This window comes from Cricetulus griseus, chromosome 5 (genome assembly GCF_003668045.3).
Source record: "Cricetulus griseus strain 17A/GY chromosome 5, alternate assembly CriGri-PICRH-1.0, whole genome shotgun sequence".
In the NCBI taxonomy this organism is placed as follows: Eukaryota; Metazoa; Chordata; class Mammalia; order Rodentia; family Cricetidae; genus Cricetulus; species Cricetulus griseus.
In genome coordinates, this window is record NC_048598.1 from 147,181,952 (window position 1) to 147,198,737 (window position 16,786).

A 16,786-nucleotide genomic window follows, 5' to 3' on the forward strand; every position below is an offset into this window, starting at 1 on the left:
CTCACAACTGTCTGTAACTTCAGTTCCAGGGGATCTGACACCCTCACACAGACAGAGAAGCAGGCAAAAACACCAGTGCACATAAAATGAAGACTTTTTCTTCTGTTTTTTGTTTGTTTTTTTGTTTTTGTTTTTGTTTTTTGAGACAGGGTTTCTCTGTGTAGCTCTGGCTGTCCTGAAACTCACTCTGTTGATCAGACAAGCCTCAAACTCAGAGATCCACCTGCCTCTGTCTATCAGGTGCTGGGATTAAAGGCATGCCCCACCACCAACAAGCTAAAATAATTCATTTTTTAAAAAAATTAAACAGAAAATATATGCACAAGAAGGCTGTTCCACCTTGCTTTCTCTAGGTTACATTAAAAAAAGTTGTCAGGAATATCAGTTGGGTAGTGTAATGCCTTTAATCACAACACTAGGGAGGCAGAGGCAAGCAGATATCTGAGTTCAAGGCCAGCCTGGTCTACAGTCTGGTCAAGGTTCCACCGGGGCTACACAACGAAACCCTGTATCAAAAGAAACCAAACAAACTAACAAACCCCAAAACAAAAGGGTCAGGAATGTCAATTTTTTTTTTCCCTTTCGAGACAGGATTTCTCTGTGTACCTTTGTAGACCAGGCTGGCCTCGAACTCACAGAGATCCAACAGACTCTCCCTCCAGAGTGCTGGGATTAAAGGCATGTACCACCACCACCAAACTAGAATGTCAGTTCTTATTTGTCTATTATATATAGTGTTCTGCCTGTATGCCAGAAGAGGGCACCAGATTTCATTACAGATGGTTGTGAACTACCATATGGTTGCTGGGAATTGAACTCAGGACCTCTGGAAGAGCAGCCTGTGCTTTTAACTGGTGAGCCATCTCTCTAGTCCCAGAATGTCAATTCTTTTCCTTTTAATATTATTTAATGTGTATGGGTGTCTCGCTCACAGGTATTGCTGGCAGAAGAGAATGGTAGATTTCCCCTAGAACTAGAGTTGCAGATGGTGGATAGCTGCCATATGGGTGTGGGAACTGAACCCAGATGCTCCAAAAGAGCACTCATTATTTTAACTGCTGACCCATCTCTCTGCCCTGATGGAGCATTTCTTTTCCTTTCTTCCCTTCCTTCCTTTCCTTTCTCTTCTCCCTCTCTCGTTTTTAAAGTCTGGGTTTCTCTGTCTAACAGTCCTGGCTGACCTGTAACTCAATCTGTAGAACAGGCTCTGGCCTCAAACTCACAGATCTACCTTCTGCTGCCTCTTAGTCCTGGGATCAAAGGCTTGAGCCACCACTGCCTGGCTTTGATTTCTTTTTTTCAAGGTCTGATAACTTGTTATTCTTATTTTTGACTAGATCAGACTTAGAAGTTTTTCTCATGGAGTACAGCCTACATCTCCTGGCAATCCGTTCCTGTTGCTTCTTTTCCTTCCTTCACTCTCTTGGTCAAAAGTTTGGCGTATTCCACAGGTTCCTCATTTTTCTTAGTGCTTTGTTTCTTCAAAGCAACACAATCATGCTTGTGTTTACAGGGCATGTAGAGTGCCTTGGGCATCTCTTCCTTCCCTTCCTTCCTTCCTTCCTTCCTTCCTTCCTTCCTTCCTTCCTTCCTTCCTTTCTGTTTATTTGGTTTTTCGAGACAGGGTTTCTCTATAGCTTTGGAGCCTGTCCTGGAACTCACTCTGTATACCAGTCTAGCCTTGAACTCAGAGACCCGCTTGCCTCTGCCTCCCAAGTGCTAGGATTAAAGGCATTTGCCACCAACGCCCAGCCACTTTAGGCATTTCTTAATGCCAGGCACACCTCATCTCTCTTAGCAGTATGTACTATATGCAATTTCTTAGCTGTTTTTTTTTTTTTTAAGATTTATTTATTTATCATGTATACAGTGTTCTGTCTGCGTGTATCCCTGCAGGCCAGAAGAGGGCACGAGATTTCATTACAGATGGTTGTGAGCCACCATGTAGTTGCTGGGAATTGAACTCAGGACCTCTGGAAGAGCAGTCAGTGCTCTTAACCTCTGAGCCATCTCTCCAGCCCCTTAGTTTTTTGTTTTGTTTTGTTTTTGTTGTTGTTGTTTTTAACATTTATGATCCAACTAGTATTGGTAAATTCATTATTTTAGGCTAATAAGGATCTCTTAAGCAAAGTGAGGCTAATCTAGAGGAAAAGAAATGAGAGTTTGTCAAATATAAGATATACATGTCAGCTGGGCACAGTGCTGCACACCTTTAAACCCAGAACTAAGGAGGCAGAATCAGGAAAATCTCTGTGAGTTCAAGGACAACCTGGTCTACATAGTGAGTTCAAGGACAGCCAAGACCTATACATAGTGAGGCCCTGTTTCAAAAAAGAAACAATGTCCAAAAGAATTTACATGATAGGCTCACATTAATAAAATATTAAAAATTATACTGCCTTATAAGGTGTAGTTTCACTCTAAAAGCAGAAAATCACCTCTATATCAATACTCTGCTACCATGTAACAAGTCTTTCTCTATCCTGCCCCCTCCCAAATAATGACACAGAGACTTATTATGAAAGCTCAGCCTATAGCCAGGTTTATTCCTAACTAGCTCTTATAACTTAAATTAACCCATTTCTATTAATCTATGTTTTACTACGTAGCTTTTTACCTTTCTTTCATTCCATATGTTGGACTCCCTCCATATCTTAGTTGGCATCTCCTAAGCCTCAATAATCTCCTCATACTTCCTCTCTGCCAGGCAATCCCATTTACCTGCCTAGTTATTAACCATTCAGCTCTTTATTAAACCAACCATAGCAATACATCTTCACACAGTGTACAAACATAAGTCAGTGCAGGGAATTAGCTTAAGCCCATAGGTGAGCAAGCACTCAGCAGTAAGCATAGATAAATGTCCTTTGGCCTTGTAAAACACTGGGAGAAACTAGTACAGAACATGTACATACAACACCTAACTACTACAATAACATGCCACAGCCTAGACAACTCATCTAGAGGTAAAGTTTAAGCTAATTTCTTAGCAACTGAGATGTAAATTAACCACACCAGTAACTTTCCGTCCCAAAGCAGAGGGCATTAAGATGACATCTGATAAAATACTGTAGTGGTCAAAAAAAAAAAAATACTGTAGTGGTCAACACTGTAATTAAATTTAATTTTTTAAGAGATTCGGGACTGGAGAATGGTTAAGGGGACTTGCTGCTCTTCAGTAAGACCTTCCTGGCTGGATTTGGTTCTTTGGTGTTTTGAATGGGAATGGCCCCCACAGGCTCATAAACTTCAAACCTGGTCTGTTGGTAGGACTGTTTCAGGAAGGACTAGGAGGTGTGGCCTTGTTAGAGGAGACGTGTCTCCAGAGGTAGGCTTTGAGGTTGTAAAGGCCTCTTCCCCTTGCCAGTGTCTTTCTGCCTCCTACTTGCAGATTAAGATGTGAATTCTCAGCTGTCCCTGCTTTCATGCCTTTTCTCCCTTTACATGGACCACATATGTGGCACACATATCTTGGTGGTAACCAACAGTTCTGATTGGACTGGAAATTATGCCTGACACTGGAAACCTAGGCAACTACCCAGGAGCCAACAACTGCCAATTTACTAAACCAATGTAACTCCTAACTACATTCTAAATCTTTGTCCTGTACCAACAGATAAAATGTAGTCCTCACCCCTCATCAAAAACACTCCTTGCAACATACAGATACCATTACAGAAAACAACAATCAATCCAAATTCAGAGTTGTAGATCGCTGACTGGCACTGGAGCCTACTTCTTCAGGATTCCAACATACACAGAATATGACCAGCTGAGACACACCCAACCTGATGGGACTGAGCAACTACTAGATTCTTGGACTTTCCATTCACAGTTAGTCATTGTAGGATTGAAGCCTGTAAATCATTCCAATGAACTCTGTGTGTATGTGTGTGTATTTTCCATAGTTTGTGACTCAAGAGAACCCTGACTAATATACTGACCCAGGGGCATCCTGATCTTTAACTGCCCTTTCGCCACTGTTTTAGTTTTTGAGAAATAAATTCAAATCAGATATAAAAACAGCAAAACCCATGCAGAAGGCACTCAAGATGTTATGGCCAAAAGTTCACCTCATTTATCTTTATTTAGTCAAAACAAAATACCCAGAAAACAGAAATCACTAGCATGCATACCCAGAAAAGGCAGTGGGCAGTTTAATTAGCATTTTCTCTGGTTTCAGATTTCTATAGCTATACCTTGCTATGCCAATTCTGAAGAACACAAAATGTGTAAATTTTCCAGGATACAGTGCCCAGTAGAATTATTGGCTATAATATCTCTACCTAAGCAAAACACAGAATCAGTTGCATTCTTTTTGTTTCACTTTTAGTTTTTGAGACAGGGTCTACATAACTCGGGCTGGCCTCCAACTCATGATCTTCCCGTCTCAGCCTCCTAAATACTGGGACTTGCTAAGCAGTACCATGCCCAGCTAAACTGTATTCTTTATGCAAATACTTTTCAAAGAATGGTAATTCACTATAATTACAGCATTTAGGAGGCTGAAGCAGAAGACTTGTCATTGAATTCCAGACCAGTCTGAGCCTTTCTCCTAAAACCAACCAAAGGTAGACACAGGAGCCGTTAGTATTCAGGCATCTGTACTGGTCTATCCTTGGGGTTCTGACAGGATATGCACTCAGCTGCAGCCACTAAGAGCACCACCTGTGCACATTCACTATGTTCCCTTTTTAAAAAGGCCCTGCCCATCTCCTATCCCACCCCCCATCTGTTCCTCTCTCTCCTCTCCTCTCCCTCCCTCTCTCTCTCCCCCTTTCCTTTCTCTTCTCTCCTGGTGTTCCTGTCTCTGGAGGCCGGTCTCCCCGCTTCCCTTTCTCCTTTTTATAATCCCTTTCCTTAATAAAAATCCCCTCTGCTTGAACCCACATGTCACATGTCATCTTTTTCTCTAGAGCTTTCTTAAATTATAACAGTAGCAATGTAGTTCAGCACTTCCAAAGCAAGATGGGAGGTGAACACTAGAGATTCCCCAAAAGGCCAACTAACCTGGCTATGCAGAAAAAACAAGAGACCCTGTCTTAAACAACGTAGAAGGCAAAGACTAGCACCTGATGTACTCTGGCATGCGCATGCATGAACTTGAATACACACACACACACACACACACACACACACACACACACACACACACACACAGTTTTTTTGGTTTTCTGTCTGAAGAACTGTGGCCTATGACATGGCTCTGTGGAGAAAGGCACTTGGTGCCAAGTGTGATTGATCTGAGTTCAATCTCTAGATCCACACGATGAAATGAGAACTGACTTCTGCCAAGTTGTCTGAAGCCCAGTGTGGTACCTCACACCTTTAATCCCAGCACTCGGGAGGCAGAGGCAGGCAGACCTATGCAAGTGTGATGCCAGCCTGGTATACAGAGTGAGTTCCAGGATAGCCAGAGCTACATAGTGAGACCTGTGTCACCAAAAAAAAAAAAAAAAACAAAAAAAAACCAAAGTTGTCTTCTAACATCGGCACTCCATCCACGCTTATGCTACAGCGTAAGTACGCCCACATAGACACATGCAGCAGTAGTTACCAATAACCCAACCAACTTTGTCATGGCCTTATTATTTTTAATATACAACACTATATAGCCTAATGATTTAATTATTCATTTCCCATCAGAAAATTTATGTGTTATCTATTATCAAAACATAATTTTTCAGTAATATGTAAGAAACACAAAAATGGCTTTAAAAACAATCAAGGACTATGGAACTCCCAAAACATGTAAAACATTTAAGTTGGATACAAACATCACACATTATGAACTATAATCAAACTCTTGATTTCAATTTAAATAGCAAAGCTGAGTTTTTTGTAATAAAGTTATTTTATTCTAAAATAAATAACATTTCCTAATATTCATGATTAGATTATTCTACCATATCTCCCTTTAAATGTATCCGTTAGCTCTTTGTCTACTTTCTGGGGGGGGGTACACTGACCACGTTAAACCATAAAGAAAGTTAACAACCCTTTAACTTATCACTTGAAGTTTATTTTGCAGCACTTTTCTTCAATATCATGTAATTTTACTGATCGGGACTGTTTATAAATGTAATGCTTGGCTTTTGAGACAATTAAAAACCTTTATGTACTAAAATTTTACATCATGATTTGTTTAACTTAAGAAGTGTTATGACAGTGAAACTAACAGAAGATTTAAAGCAGAAATATGATGACTTTTGGAAAAAACCAGCCACTCCTCCCTTATGTCAGAAGAAGAGAAGGAAGACAAAAGGAAAAGGGTGAGACAAAAGAATGAGAGCAAGACAGGCCAGAAAATTCTTCTCCCCCACTTGCAGATGACATAATCAACCACGGCAGTTTATATGAAGGCATCTTCTTTACATGTTGTTGAAACCCATCATGCCTTTCATATTGCCAGCAGCACCTTGCTGAAACTGCCTCATCATTGACTGAAGTCCCGCCATGCCACCTAAAGGGAAAAGAGAGTAAAACAGGTCATTACCACGTGAACTCTGAAATAGTTACTGCTTTTGCCTAACAAGTACTTTAATTTTTTTTTAAATATCTTTTTAGATTTTTTTTTTAAAGATTTTATTTATTGTGTATACAATGTTCTGCCTGCATGTATGCCTGCGGGCTAGAAGAGGGCACCAGATTTCATTATAGATGGTTGTGAGCCACCATGTGGTTGTTGGGAATTGAACTCAGGACCTCTGGAAGAGCAGTTAGTGCTCTTAACCTCTGAGCCATCTCTCCAGCCCCCAAGTACTTTAATTTTTAAAAAAGTGTTTTGACAGCAGTTTAGTGAGTAGCCTTTAAAAGCATACCAAATTGAAATGTGTATTATAAGCTTTATTTTCATCTAGAAAAGAAAATGAAAAATGTGCTTCATGAAGTTACCATGAGGAATAAGGTAAAAAATGAAAAGATCTTGGAATAGTTCCTGTCCACAATCAAGAACTCTTAAACAAAACATTTTCTATGACAAGACTAGGTCTTCTTGTAATGAAAATTAGTTTTATACAAACTGATCAATTCGGGATAGGGGCTGTGTTTCAAAGAATTACAGGAAAAAAAAAAAAAGAATTCACCATTTGTTAAGCACTTACTATATGCCCAGAACTATACTAAAGGCTTTCACATGCATTATCAGCTCATTTATTTTTTCAAAATCTCCTGATGAGCCATTATCTAAAATTTTTGCATGTGGGTATTTTGGCAGTACATATGCCTGTGTAACATGTATGTAGCTGATATGTACAGCAGAGGACAGAAGTGCTAGACCTTTTGAGGCTGTAGCTACAGCTACCATGTATCTAAAATCCAGTCCCATTATCTAAAATTTTTATAGAAAAGGAAAGTGAAGTTTATAAAGTTTTGGAGACTTTTCAGAGATTACATAGTAAAAATGAAATTGGAGTTCAAGAATTTGTGATTTCATAAGTTCTATAAATAAAAATACCCATCTAAAATAGGGGAAAGGTCAATGGAAGAAGTATTAAGAACAGATGATCAGGCTGGGAGGCAACTCAGTGGGAGAGTGCCTGTCCAATATACACGGGGCTCAGGCTCAATCCTTAGGACTCCACCTGGAAGCCCAGCACTTGGGAGAAAGGCAGGAAGTCAGAAGCTCAAGACCAAGCTGGGCTGTGCAGTAAGACCCAGCCAGTATGAACTACCTGAAATTCTATTTCAACCCAGACAAAGCAAAATAGTTTGCCCCCACATTACCCAATAGGCCAGACATGGTGGCACAACCTTTAATCCCAGCACTTGGAAAGTAAAGCCAGACAGATCTCTTTGAGGTAAAGGCCAGCTTAGCCTTCATACCAACTTCCAGGGCAGCCAGAACTACATAGTGAGACACTATCTCAAACCCCTCCTCAAATCCCCAAATAAACAAGATAAAATAATTTTTAAAAACTAGAAAATAAATTGGGTTTGGCAGATGCCTCCTGAGGTAGCAAGCTGCATAAGCATGAGGACCTGAATTTGGATGCACAGCACCTGCACAAAGCTGGGCACAGGGGCCAGTGCTTCTAAAATCCCAAGTCTGGGGGGGAAGAGAGGTGAGCAAAGAGCCATGTAGATCGCTTGGTGGCCAGCCAGCCTAGCTGAAACAGCAAGCTCCAACCAAGTTAGCTCAGTTAGAGACACTATTTTTAAAAAGGTGGAGAGCAAGAGAGGAAGGAATGGTCTGCACATATCACATATACTTGTTCTACTATACACAACACACACACACACACACACACACACACACACAGGAAGTAAAAGTGCTAGCTGCTCAAGCCTGATGACCCACATGAATTCCTAGAACCCATGCAGAAAGCTACATGCAGCAGTGTGCATCGGTAACCTCAACGCTCCACAAAGATAAAGGCTTTAAGTCCACTAGCCTGGACTATACAGTGTAGCAGCAAAAACAAGACCCTGCTTCAGCAAGGCAGAAGGCGGGGACTGACTTGGAAGTTTGTTCTTTGATCTCCATGAGAGCAATACAGCATGAGCACATGCTCACATCATACACACCAGACACAGAGACACACAGCTCTTCAGAAACTGTTCAAAACACTTTGCTTATCCAGGATGACTGACTAGTCAGGATTCAGATGATCTTCTCCATTCCATCACTTACCTTTAAACAGGTTTCATATATCACTACCAAAGTCTTACCATTAAACTACAACTCTATAAATTAACTGTATGCTACAATTGGCCAAGGCTTTTGTATTTACCCATGTGATGAAGAACTCGTGGATCCATCATTTTGGCCATCTGTTGATTCAACTTTGCCATCTGTGACTGACTCACATTCTTAGACATATCACCACCTGATAAAACAAAAAATTTTAATTAGTATATGATAGGGAATGAAATATACACAGTTTACTAATATTTTTTTCTCAATTATATTTTTTACTGCACTAGCCCTGGCTAAACTGGAATTCACTATGTAAGTCAGGCTGAACAGACATCTACCTGCCTCTGCTTCCTGAGTGATGTGATGGGATCAAAGGTATGAGCCACCATGCCTGGCTAGTATTTTCTTTTTTTTCTTGGGGGGGGGGTTCAAGACAGGGTTTCTCTGTGGCTTTGGACACTGTCCGGGAACTAGCTCTTGTAGACCAGGCTCTTGGGAACTCACAAAGATCCGCCTGCCTCTGCCTCCTGAGTGCTGGGACTAAAGGCGCGCTAGTATTTTCTTAAAGCTATGTTTTTTTTCCCCTAACATTTTTGGTTACAAATGTGATGAACCAAGAAGCAGAACTGCAGTGAGTGGTTATGAACAGGTGTAGGAGAACTGCTTAACAGCACTGAGATGGAGCCAACACTTTCCCCTCTGATCACTGAGGGCCCAAGCAGCACACTACAGTACAACAACCAACAAAACTAGGCAGCCACCCCCCACACAACCCCCCCCCAAGGACCCCGATGAGGTAGGACTGGGAGAACCACCACAAGGAAAGAACGAAAGGATACAGTAAGGCAGCTTTGTCTGTGCAAGTGTGTGCTCAGGGAATTCCAAAAGACCAAATAGGACCACATGGGCATGTGGTGCTCTGGGTTGCCCTGGGTACAACCCTGACCACTTTGGAAAGAAATATCAGTCTCCTCAAATAACACAGGAGACACAAATCTTCATTAAAATGTGGTACTTGAAATGGCTATCTATGTAGTGTTTGTTTGCCAAAAGTTACTTCATTAAAAAGTAATTTAAAATAAAAAATATGGCTGTGGCAGGGCTAGAGAGATGGCTCAGCTGTTAAGAGCACTGGCTGCTCTTCCATAGGATCCAGGTTCAATGCCCATCATCCACATGGCAGCTCACAACTGTCTGTAACTCCTGTTCATGACACTTCATACAAACATACATGCAGGCAAAACACCAATGCACATAAAACAAAAATAAATAAATAATTAAGAAATATATGGCTGCGGCTAGAGCTCAGTGGTACACTGCCTAGCATGCAGAAGGCCCTAGCTTCAATACTGAGCAATGGGGGAGGGTACAAAACAATGATATAAGAGGTTGAACAAAAGGACAAATTTATTGATAAGGACTAACTGGGGGAGACTGGATAACTGGTAAATAAACATGAAGGAGTAAGTCTGACAGAACAAATTTTTATTTTTGGCAGTGGCGGTGGGGAAGAAATGGGGAGGTGTTTCAAAATAGGGTTTCTATATGCAACTGTGGTTATCCTGGAATTTGCTTTGTAGACCAGACTGGCCTTGAATTCAGAAACTCAGAAATCCAACTATCTCCGCCTCCTGGTACTGAGATCAAAGGTGTTTGCCACCACTACCTGGCTCATGATTTCAAAGATACCTGTATATCCTTTTTTTTTTTTTTTTCCTTTTTCTTTTTTTGAGACAGGTATTACTGTGTAGCTCTGGCTGTCCTGGAACTCATTATGTAGACTAGACTGATCTCAAACTCATAGAAATCTGCCTGCCAAGTGGTAGGATTAAAGGTGTGCAACACCCTATGCGGCTGAGAGTCTATTTTTTTTTTTTTAAATGCTTGTGGGCATTTGCCTACCTAAGGAAGCAGAAGTTGGAGCAATTGGATCTGAAATTATAGACAGCTGCAAGCTGGGTCTTCTAGAAGAACAACCAGCACTCTAACAACTAGGCCACCTCTCCAATCCTCATAAATCAACATCTTTTAAAATAATAATTAGCTAGGTGTGCTGGCCCACCCCTTTGATTCCAGTGCTTGGGAGGCAGAGGCAGGCAGATCTCTGTGAGTTTGAGGTCAGCTGGTTCTACAGAGTGAGCTCCAGGACAGCCAGAGCTACAAAAAGAGACGCTGCCCCCTCCCCCTCAAAAGCTTAAAATAACAAATTTTAACCAAAAAATAATAATAATTTTCCCCCCAAGACAGGGTTTTTCTGTGTAGCCCTAGCTATCATGGAACTTGCTCTATGGACCAGGCTGACCTCAAACTTAGAGATCCACCTGCTGCTGCCTCCTGATTGCTGGGATCAAAAGTGTACAACACTACTGCACAGCTCAATTTAAGTATTTTTTACATTATAGAAAGTAAATCAAAAGAGGGCTAGAATAATTAATAAATTCTTCAGGAAAACAATACCCTTTTATTTTATACTATACATAGTAAAATAAATTCCAGCAGGAATAAAAAGACAAACAAAAAACAAATCTGAGCAGGTGATAAAGCTGAGTGGTATAGTGCCTACACAGCATGCACGAGATTCTGGGTTTGAGTCCCAGTCCCACAAAATCAAACAAATAAAAAATGAGTAGAAGAAAAAAATACTCAGCTGATTACTGTGGTATCAACATGCAGAAGGCTACATGAATAAAAGAGATCAAAGGAAAGGATAAACAACAGGCATGGCTTATATTAGAACACTTTTGTTTGTTTGTTCGACGAAGCAATTGAAACGTGGTCTCTCTATGTAGCTTTGGCTGTCCCAGAACTTGCTTTATAAACCTGGCTCGCCTGTTCTTCCTTCGTGCTGGGATCAAAACTACACACCACTACTCCCAGCTTTGTTTTGTTTTGTGAGATAAGGTCTTAACTATGTAGCCCTAACTGATGTTTTACTTGAAGATATCCTCCTGCCTCCTAAATGCTGGGATTACAGACACTGTGCTCACTTGAAACTTTGGAGAGGGAGTAGTGGGCTAGGAATCAAACTCAGAGCCTCAAGCACACTAGCCAAGCACTCCACCTCCAAGTTATACTTCCAGCCCTAGAAACAGAAATTTATCAGAAAACAGAAATAAAGTAAAATGAAAAATGTGGGACAGTCTTTGCTGATGAAAAGCAAGGATGTTAAGGCGTTACTACAGAACAATAGGGAGAAAAAACTGAGAGACTGTACAAGGGAGAAGAGACTCACGGACAAAACTAAAATCAGGAGATGCACAAAGAAAAAACTAAACTTTTAAAAGTATGTGGCCATTACACTAGAAACTACATTAGAAAATTTACTTAGTGTCTACTATATTTCTAATCAAAGAGGAGAAAACTGACTCCATGCAATTGCCTAGAAACTGACCAGGACACAAATGCAGGTAAGCCAGTTCAGGATCTAACAAGAAGCACGAAAGATACCAGCACTATTCAAATAGTAGGAGTCAGTGGAGGCAAATAGACAGACAGATGTGATCGGGGATTCTGATACTGGGTCTAACTATGTAAGGAATCACAGGTGATCAGGATAGCAATACTTTTGCTGCTTCTCTTGTCTCAAGAATGCTGGGAGTGTAAGCATGTGATAGACAACCCTGTTAATCAATATATTTTGAAGAGTTTGCAACATAGAAAAATAGTTATATTGACTTTTGTCTCCAGTAGCATTTCTGGGATTCTCTGAGGAATGAAAATGAGTTCATTTTTTTTATACTCTTACATTCTCTAAATATTCTATAGTAATGTATGTTGATAGAAATAAAATCATTTTCATACTAATGTCTACCAACTTGATTCTAAAAACAGGTAAGTCATATATTACATGATAAATCCTGGTGGCACTGGACTGTAACATTAAGTTCAGATTGTCTGTCTTCTTCAGTACTGGGATGGAACCCAGGGACTAAGATAGGCCCTAGCACTGACCTAAGCCCCCAAGTCCAACAATATAAAATTAATTCAGCAGCAACTTATCCAGTAATACTTTATTTCTTAAATTCATTCTTTTAAGTGATAAAGCATTTTTCCCCCTTACCTTTGAAAAGTCCTTTGATACCGCCCATCTTTTTTACCATCTGTGCAAACTTGGTATACTGCGTCAGAAGTTCTTGGACATCTCTCGTTGAGACACCTGACCCTCGAGCCACTCTCTGGATTCTGCCTGGTTGCTTACTAAAAACCTTGGCACCATCCGTACTGTCCAGTTCTGCACACAAGGACCAAATAATTTCATTTACATAAGATTATCATTCATTATCTCAGTGGTCAAGCACTCTCCCATTGAGTTACACCTCTAGTCCTAAAAATGGAAACTTACTTATTAGTAAATAGAAATAAAGCCAAAAAGCTTCAAAAAGGGGGGAAAAAAACCTGAGGACTTCTGGAACTCTATCTATCACTCTGTATTTTACATATCCATTCTTTCTGTGTCCTCCACACATCACAAGACTGTGGCATGTTTCAAAAAACAGAACAGAAGCACTCATGTTGATTCTACCCTATTAAATAGCTGCTAACTTCTAATGCACAAATTAGATCTAATAAGCAAGTAGAAACAGAAGATTCTACATATAATTAATGGTACAATGCAGAAATTATACCTGGTAATATCTAATCCTTTTGTAGTGTACTCATGAGTCCTCTTTAGTTTTTTGATCATTCCAAATGTAAGGCGCAGTTCCTGCCTTTACTTATATGCAATTTAAGGAATGAGGTGGATTTAAAAGTGAAAATATCTACTTTGAGCTGTATATACACATGGGAGGTGGCACACACACTCAGGAGGTTGAAGCAGGAGGGTCGCAAGGTCTGAGGCCAGCTTGGGATACACAGCACACCCTGTACCAAAAACAGAAAAAAGGGGGGTGAAAAAGAAAAAAAAAATCTACATTGTAACTGTCTCAAAACAAAACAAAGTAAAATAAACAGAATCAGAATACAGACATAACAGAAAACACTTCTCAGTCTCTTTTTCATTGTACCTCAGGCTGAGCTCAAAGTTGTGATCTTGTTTTGGCCTCTTGAGTGACAGGATTATAGGCAAATGATATGCCCAGTCCAACATTCTCTTTATAACATCCATGACATCCCTTAATAAACCGTCTAGATGGCTCAATAGATAAAGCTGCTTATTGCCAAGCCTGATAACCTGAATTTAGTCTCTGAAATTCATATGGTAGAAGGAGAACCAACTTCCCCAAACTGTCCTCTGACTTCTACACATATATACCAAGTCCCCCATCCTCAGCTATAAGTAACTAAGTTTTTATAAATGAGCCAGGGTGTCAGGAGAGGCTGGGCAATGTTGGTGCACAGCTTTAATTCCATCACTTGGGAGGCAGAGGCAGACAAATCTCTGAGTTTTGAGTCCAGCCTCTGTCTACAGAGCAAGTTTCAGGACAGTTAGGGCTACACAGAGAAACCTTGTCTCAAAACAAACAAACCACCCAAAAACAAAATAAATAGCCGGGTGTTGGTGGCGCACACCTTTAATCCCAGCACTCGGGAGGCAGAAGCAGGTGGATCTCTGTGAGTTTGAAACCAGCCTGGTCTATAAGAGCTAGTTCCAGGACAGCCTCCAAAGCCACAGAGAAACCCTGTCTCGAAAAACAAAAACAAAACAAACAAACAAACAAACAAACAAATAAATAAATAAAATCAGGGTAGTGGGCAGCTCAGTGGTTAAGAGCACTGGCTAATTTCCAAAAAACAAGGGTTTGTTTCCCAGCACCACACACTGCCTCTCAACTGCCTTTCACTCCAGTTTCAAGGAATCCAATGCCCTCTCTGACCTCCCCAGGCACAGCACACACATTATGAGCAGACATACATGCAGGTAAAACACCCATACACACAAAATAATAATTTAAAAAATCAGTTTCCATTATTAAAACAGCACCCCCAGTGACTGGCTAACAGCACAGGAAACACAAGCCGGCAGTTTCTAGCATCAGTCCAAGTACAGAATGAAGTCAGGCCAGGAACTAGGATGCCTTCAATCCTAGTTCCAGGACAATCAGGATTGTTATATAGAGAAACCTTGTCTCAGGAAACCAAACAAACAAATTCACACAAGTGAACACTGATTTCTTCTAAGAATGGCAACAAAGAGCAGTGAAGGTCAGACTGTCTTCACTAAACACACCTAGGTCAATAGGCTTCCTACACAGACACAAATACTCATGAGTTACTAATGCAGGCATGAAAGTAAAACAAGATTTCTAGAAGATAGTATTACAGAGCATCTCATGACTCTGAGTGAAAAAGAACGCTTAGTCTTGATATTCAGTTATATTAGACATTGAAAGTTTTCAAGGCTAATCTTTATCTTTTCCTTCTTTAGAATGTTTTTATTTAATTTCTCTGAAACCAAATGTTGCTATGCAGCTATTGCTGGTCTTGTACTTGCTACATAGCCCAGGCTAGCCTCAAACTCATTAATGGTACTCCTGCCTCAGTGCTAGGATTATAGGTGTATGTCTAAATACCCAGTGTCTTGGCATTCTCCATTTTGATAAGTATGAGAATCAATATTACTATTTTATACACATAAAAATATTTATTTATTTATTTGCTTGCTTGCTTGTTTGTTTGTTTGTTTTTCGAGACAGGGTTTATCTGCATAGTCCTGGCTGTCCTGGAACTCACTCTATAGACTAGGCTGGCCTCGAACTCCCAGAGATCTGCCTGCATCTGCCTCCCAAGTGCAGGGATTAAAGTTGTGTGCCATCACTGCCTGGATGAAAAGGAAGATTTTTATATATTAGTATTAATTCTGTTTTTTTTGAGGTAGGGTTTCATGTAGCTCAAGCTGGCTTGAACCTTGATTTATAGCTCAAGAATAACCTTAAATTCCTGTTCCTCCTACCTCCATCTTCCAAATATAGGGATCATAGGTGTTGAAACTATAAATAAACTTGGAGGAATTGAATAATTAAGTAAGGAAGTATGTGTCATTTTGATAGAACTCAGAGAATTTTTTATTACATGCCAAACCTAAATATGTTTGCCTGCTATTTTTGTATATATTGCCTTATCAGGCATAAAAAGAAGGCTTTCAATAAACAAACAAAAAATAAAAACACAATTTCAAAAAGAAAAGGCTTTCAGATGTGGGAGAAATATCATGTATTCTACAGAGTAACTGAGGACAGACTCCCAAGAAAAATGTTGAGGATGGACCCCAGCCTCTCTTCTGTCCAATGACCTTGAAAAAATTTTTACTCAGTATGATTATATCTCAGTTTCTTACCTGGAAAAGATGGATAATAGTGAACTATCCCCCTTAAGAGCTATAATGATTAAATGCTTTATATTTGAAAGGTACACATTAAGTATTAAAAGAGACAATTAAAAAAAAAACCTGAATATGATTGATTATAAATGGCTTTTTAAAAAAGATTTACTTATTTATGTATTTTATGTATAAAGGTATTCTGTCTGTATGTATAGTTACATACCAGAAGACAGTACCAGATCCCATGTTATAGATGGCCGTTATAGATGGCTGTGAACTACCAGTGGGTACTAAGAACTGAATGAAGGATGTCTTACCTTGATCATTCATACTATCCATAATTGTCATCAGTTTCTTTAGTCTTGCCATTGACTCCTGTTCATTTCCTTTGCTCATAAAATCTGTTCCAAAACCTGGAATCATCCCCTAGAACAGATTTAAACATAGTCATCAATGACAATATTGTTCAAAATGTCAGTATTTAAATACTAGCTTTAAAACTAATTCTGTTTTTTTTTTTTTCCTTCGAGACAGGGTTTCTCTGTAGGTTTGGAGACTGTCCTGGAACTCTCTTTGAAGACCAGGCTGGCCTCAAACTCATTAATGGTACTCCTGCCTCAGTGCTAGGATTATAGGTGTATGTCTAAATACCCAGTGTCTTGGCATTCTCCATTTTGATAAGTATGAGAATCAATATTACTATTTTATTACTATTATTATTATTATTATTATTATTATTATTATTACTCTGCCTCCCGAAACTAATTCTTATAAGATCCATTTTACCCAAATGATTTATGCAAGTATAAATGTTCTTAGAAATCATAATAAAAAAGACAAAGCACATTATATAAACTCATGAAAATGTCATAACAAAACCCACAATT

General features: G+C 39.7%; 1 protein-coding gene across 4 annotated transcripts in view; it reads right to left on the bottom strand.

Moving 5' to 3' along the window:
• The window catches only part of Srp54 (signal recognition particle 54), a 73,817-nt gene that overhangs the window by 23,389 nt on the left and 33,642 nt on the right, over positions 1-16,786 (bottom strand). For 3 of the 4 annotated variants that reach the window (XM_027419698.2, XM_027419699.2, XM_027419697.2), the window contains exons 13-16: positions 16,217-16,325; positions 12,699-12,869; positions 8,733-8,828; positions 6,001-6,463 (exon numbers count right to left, since the gene is read on the bottom strand). In XM_027419698.2, coding sequence (XP_027275499.1) covers positions 6,372-6,463; positions 8,733-8,828; positions 12,699-12,869; positions 16,217-16,325 — 468 coding nt within the window. In that variant the 3' untranslated portion in view covers positions 6,001-6,371. Of the gene's footprint in view, positions 1-6,000; positions 6,464-8,732; positions 8,829-12,698; positions 12,870-16,216; positions 16,326-16,786 lie in introns of those variants that run through there. The other variant, XM_035445062.1, reaches the window with a different exon arrangement.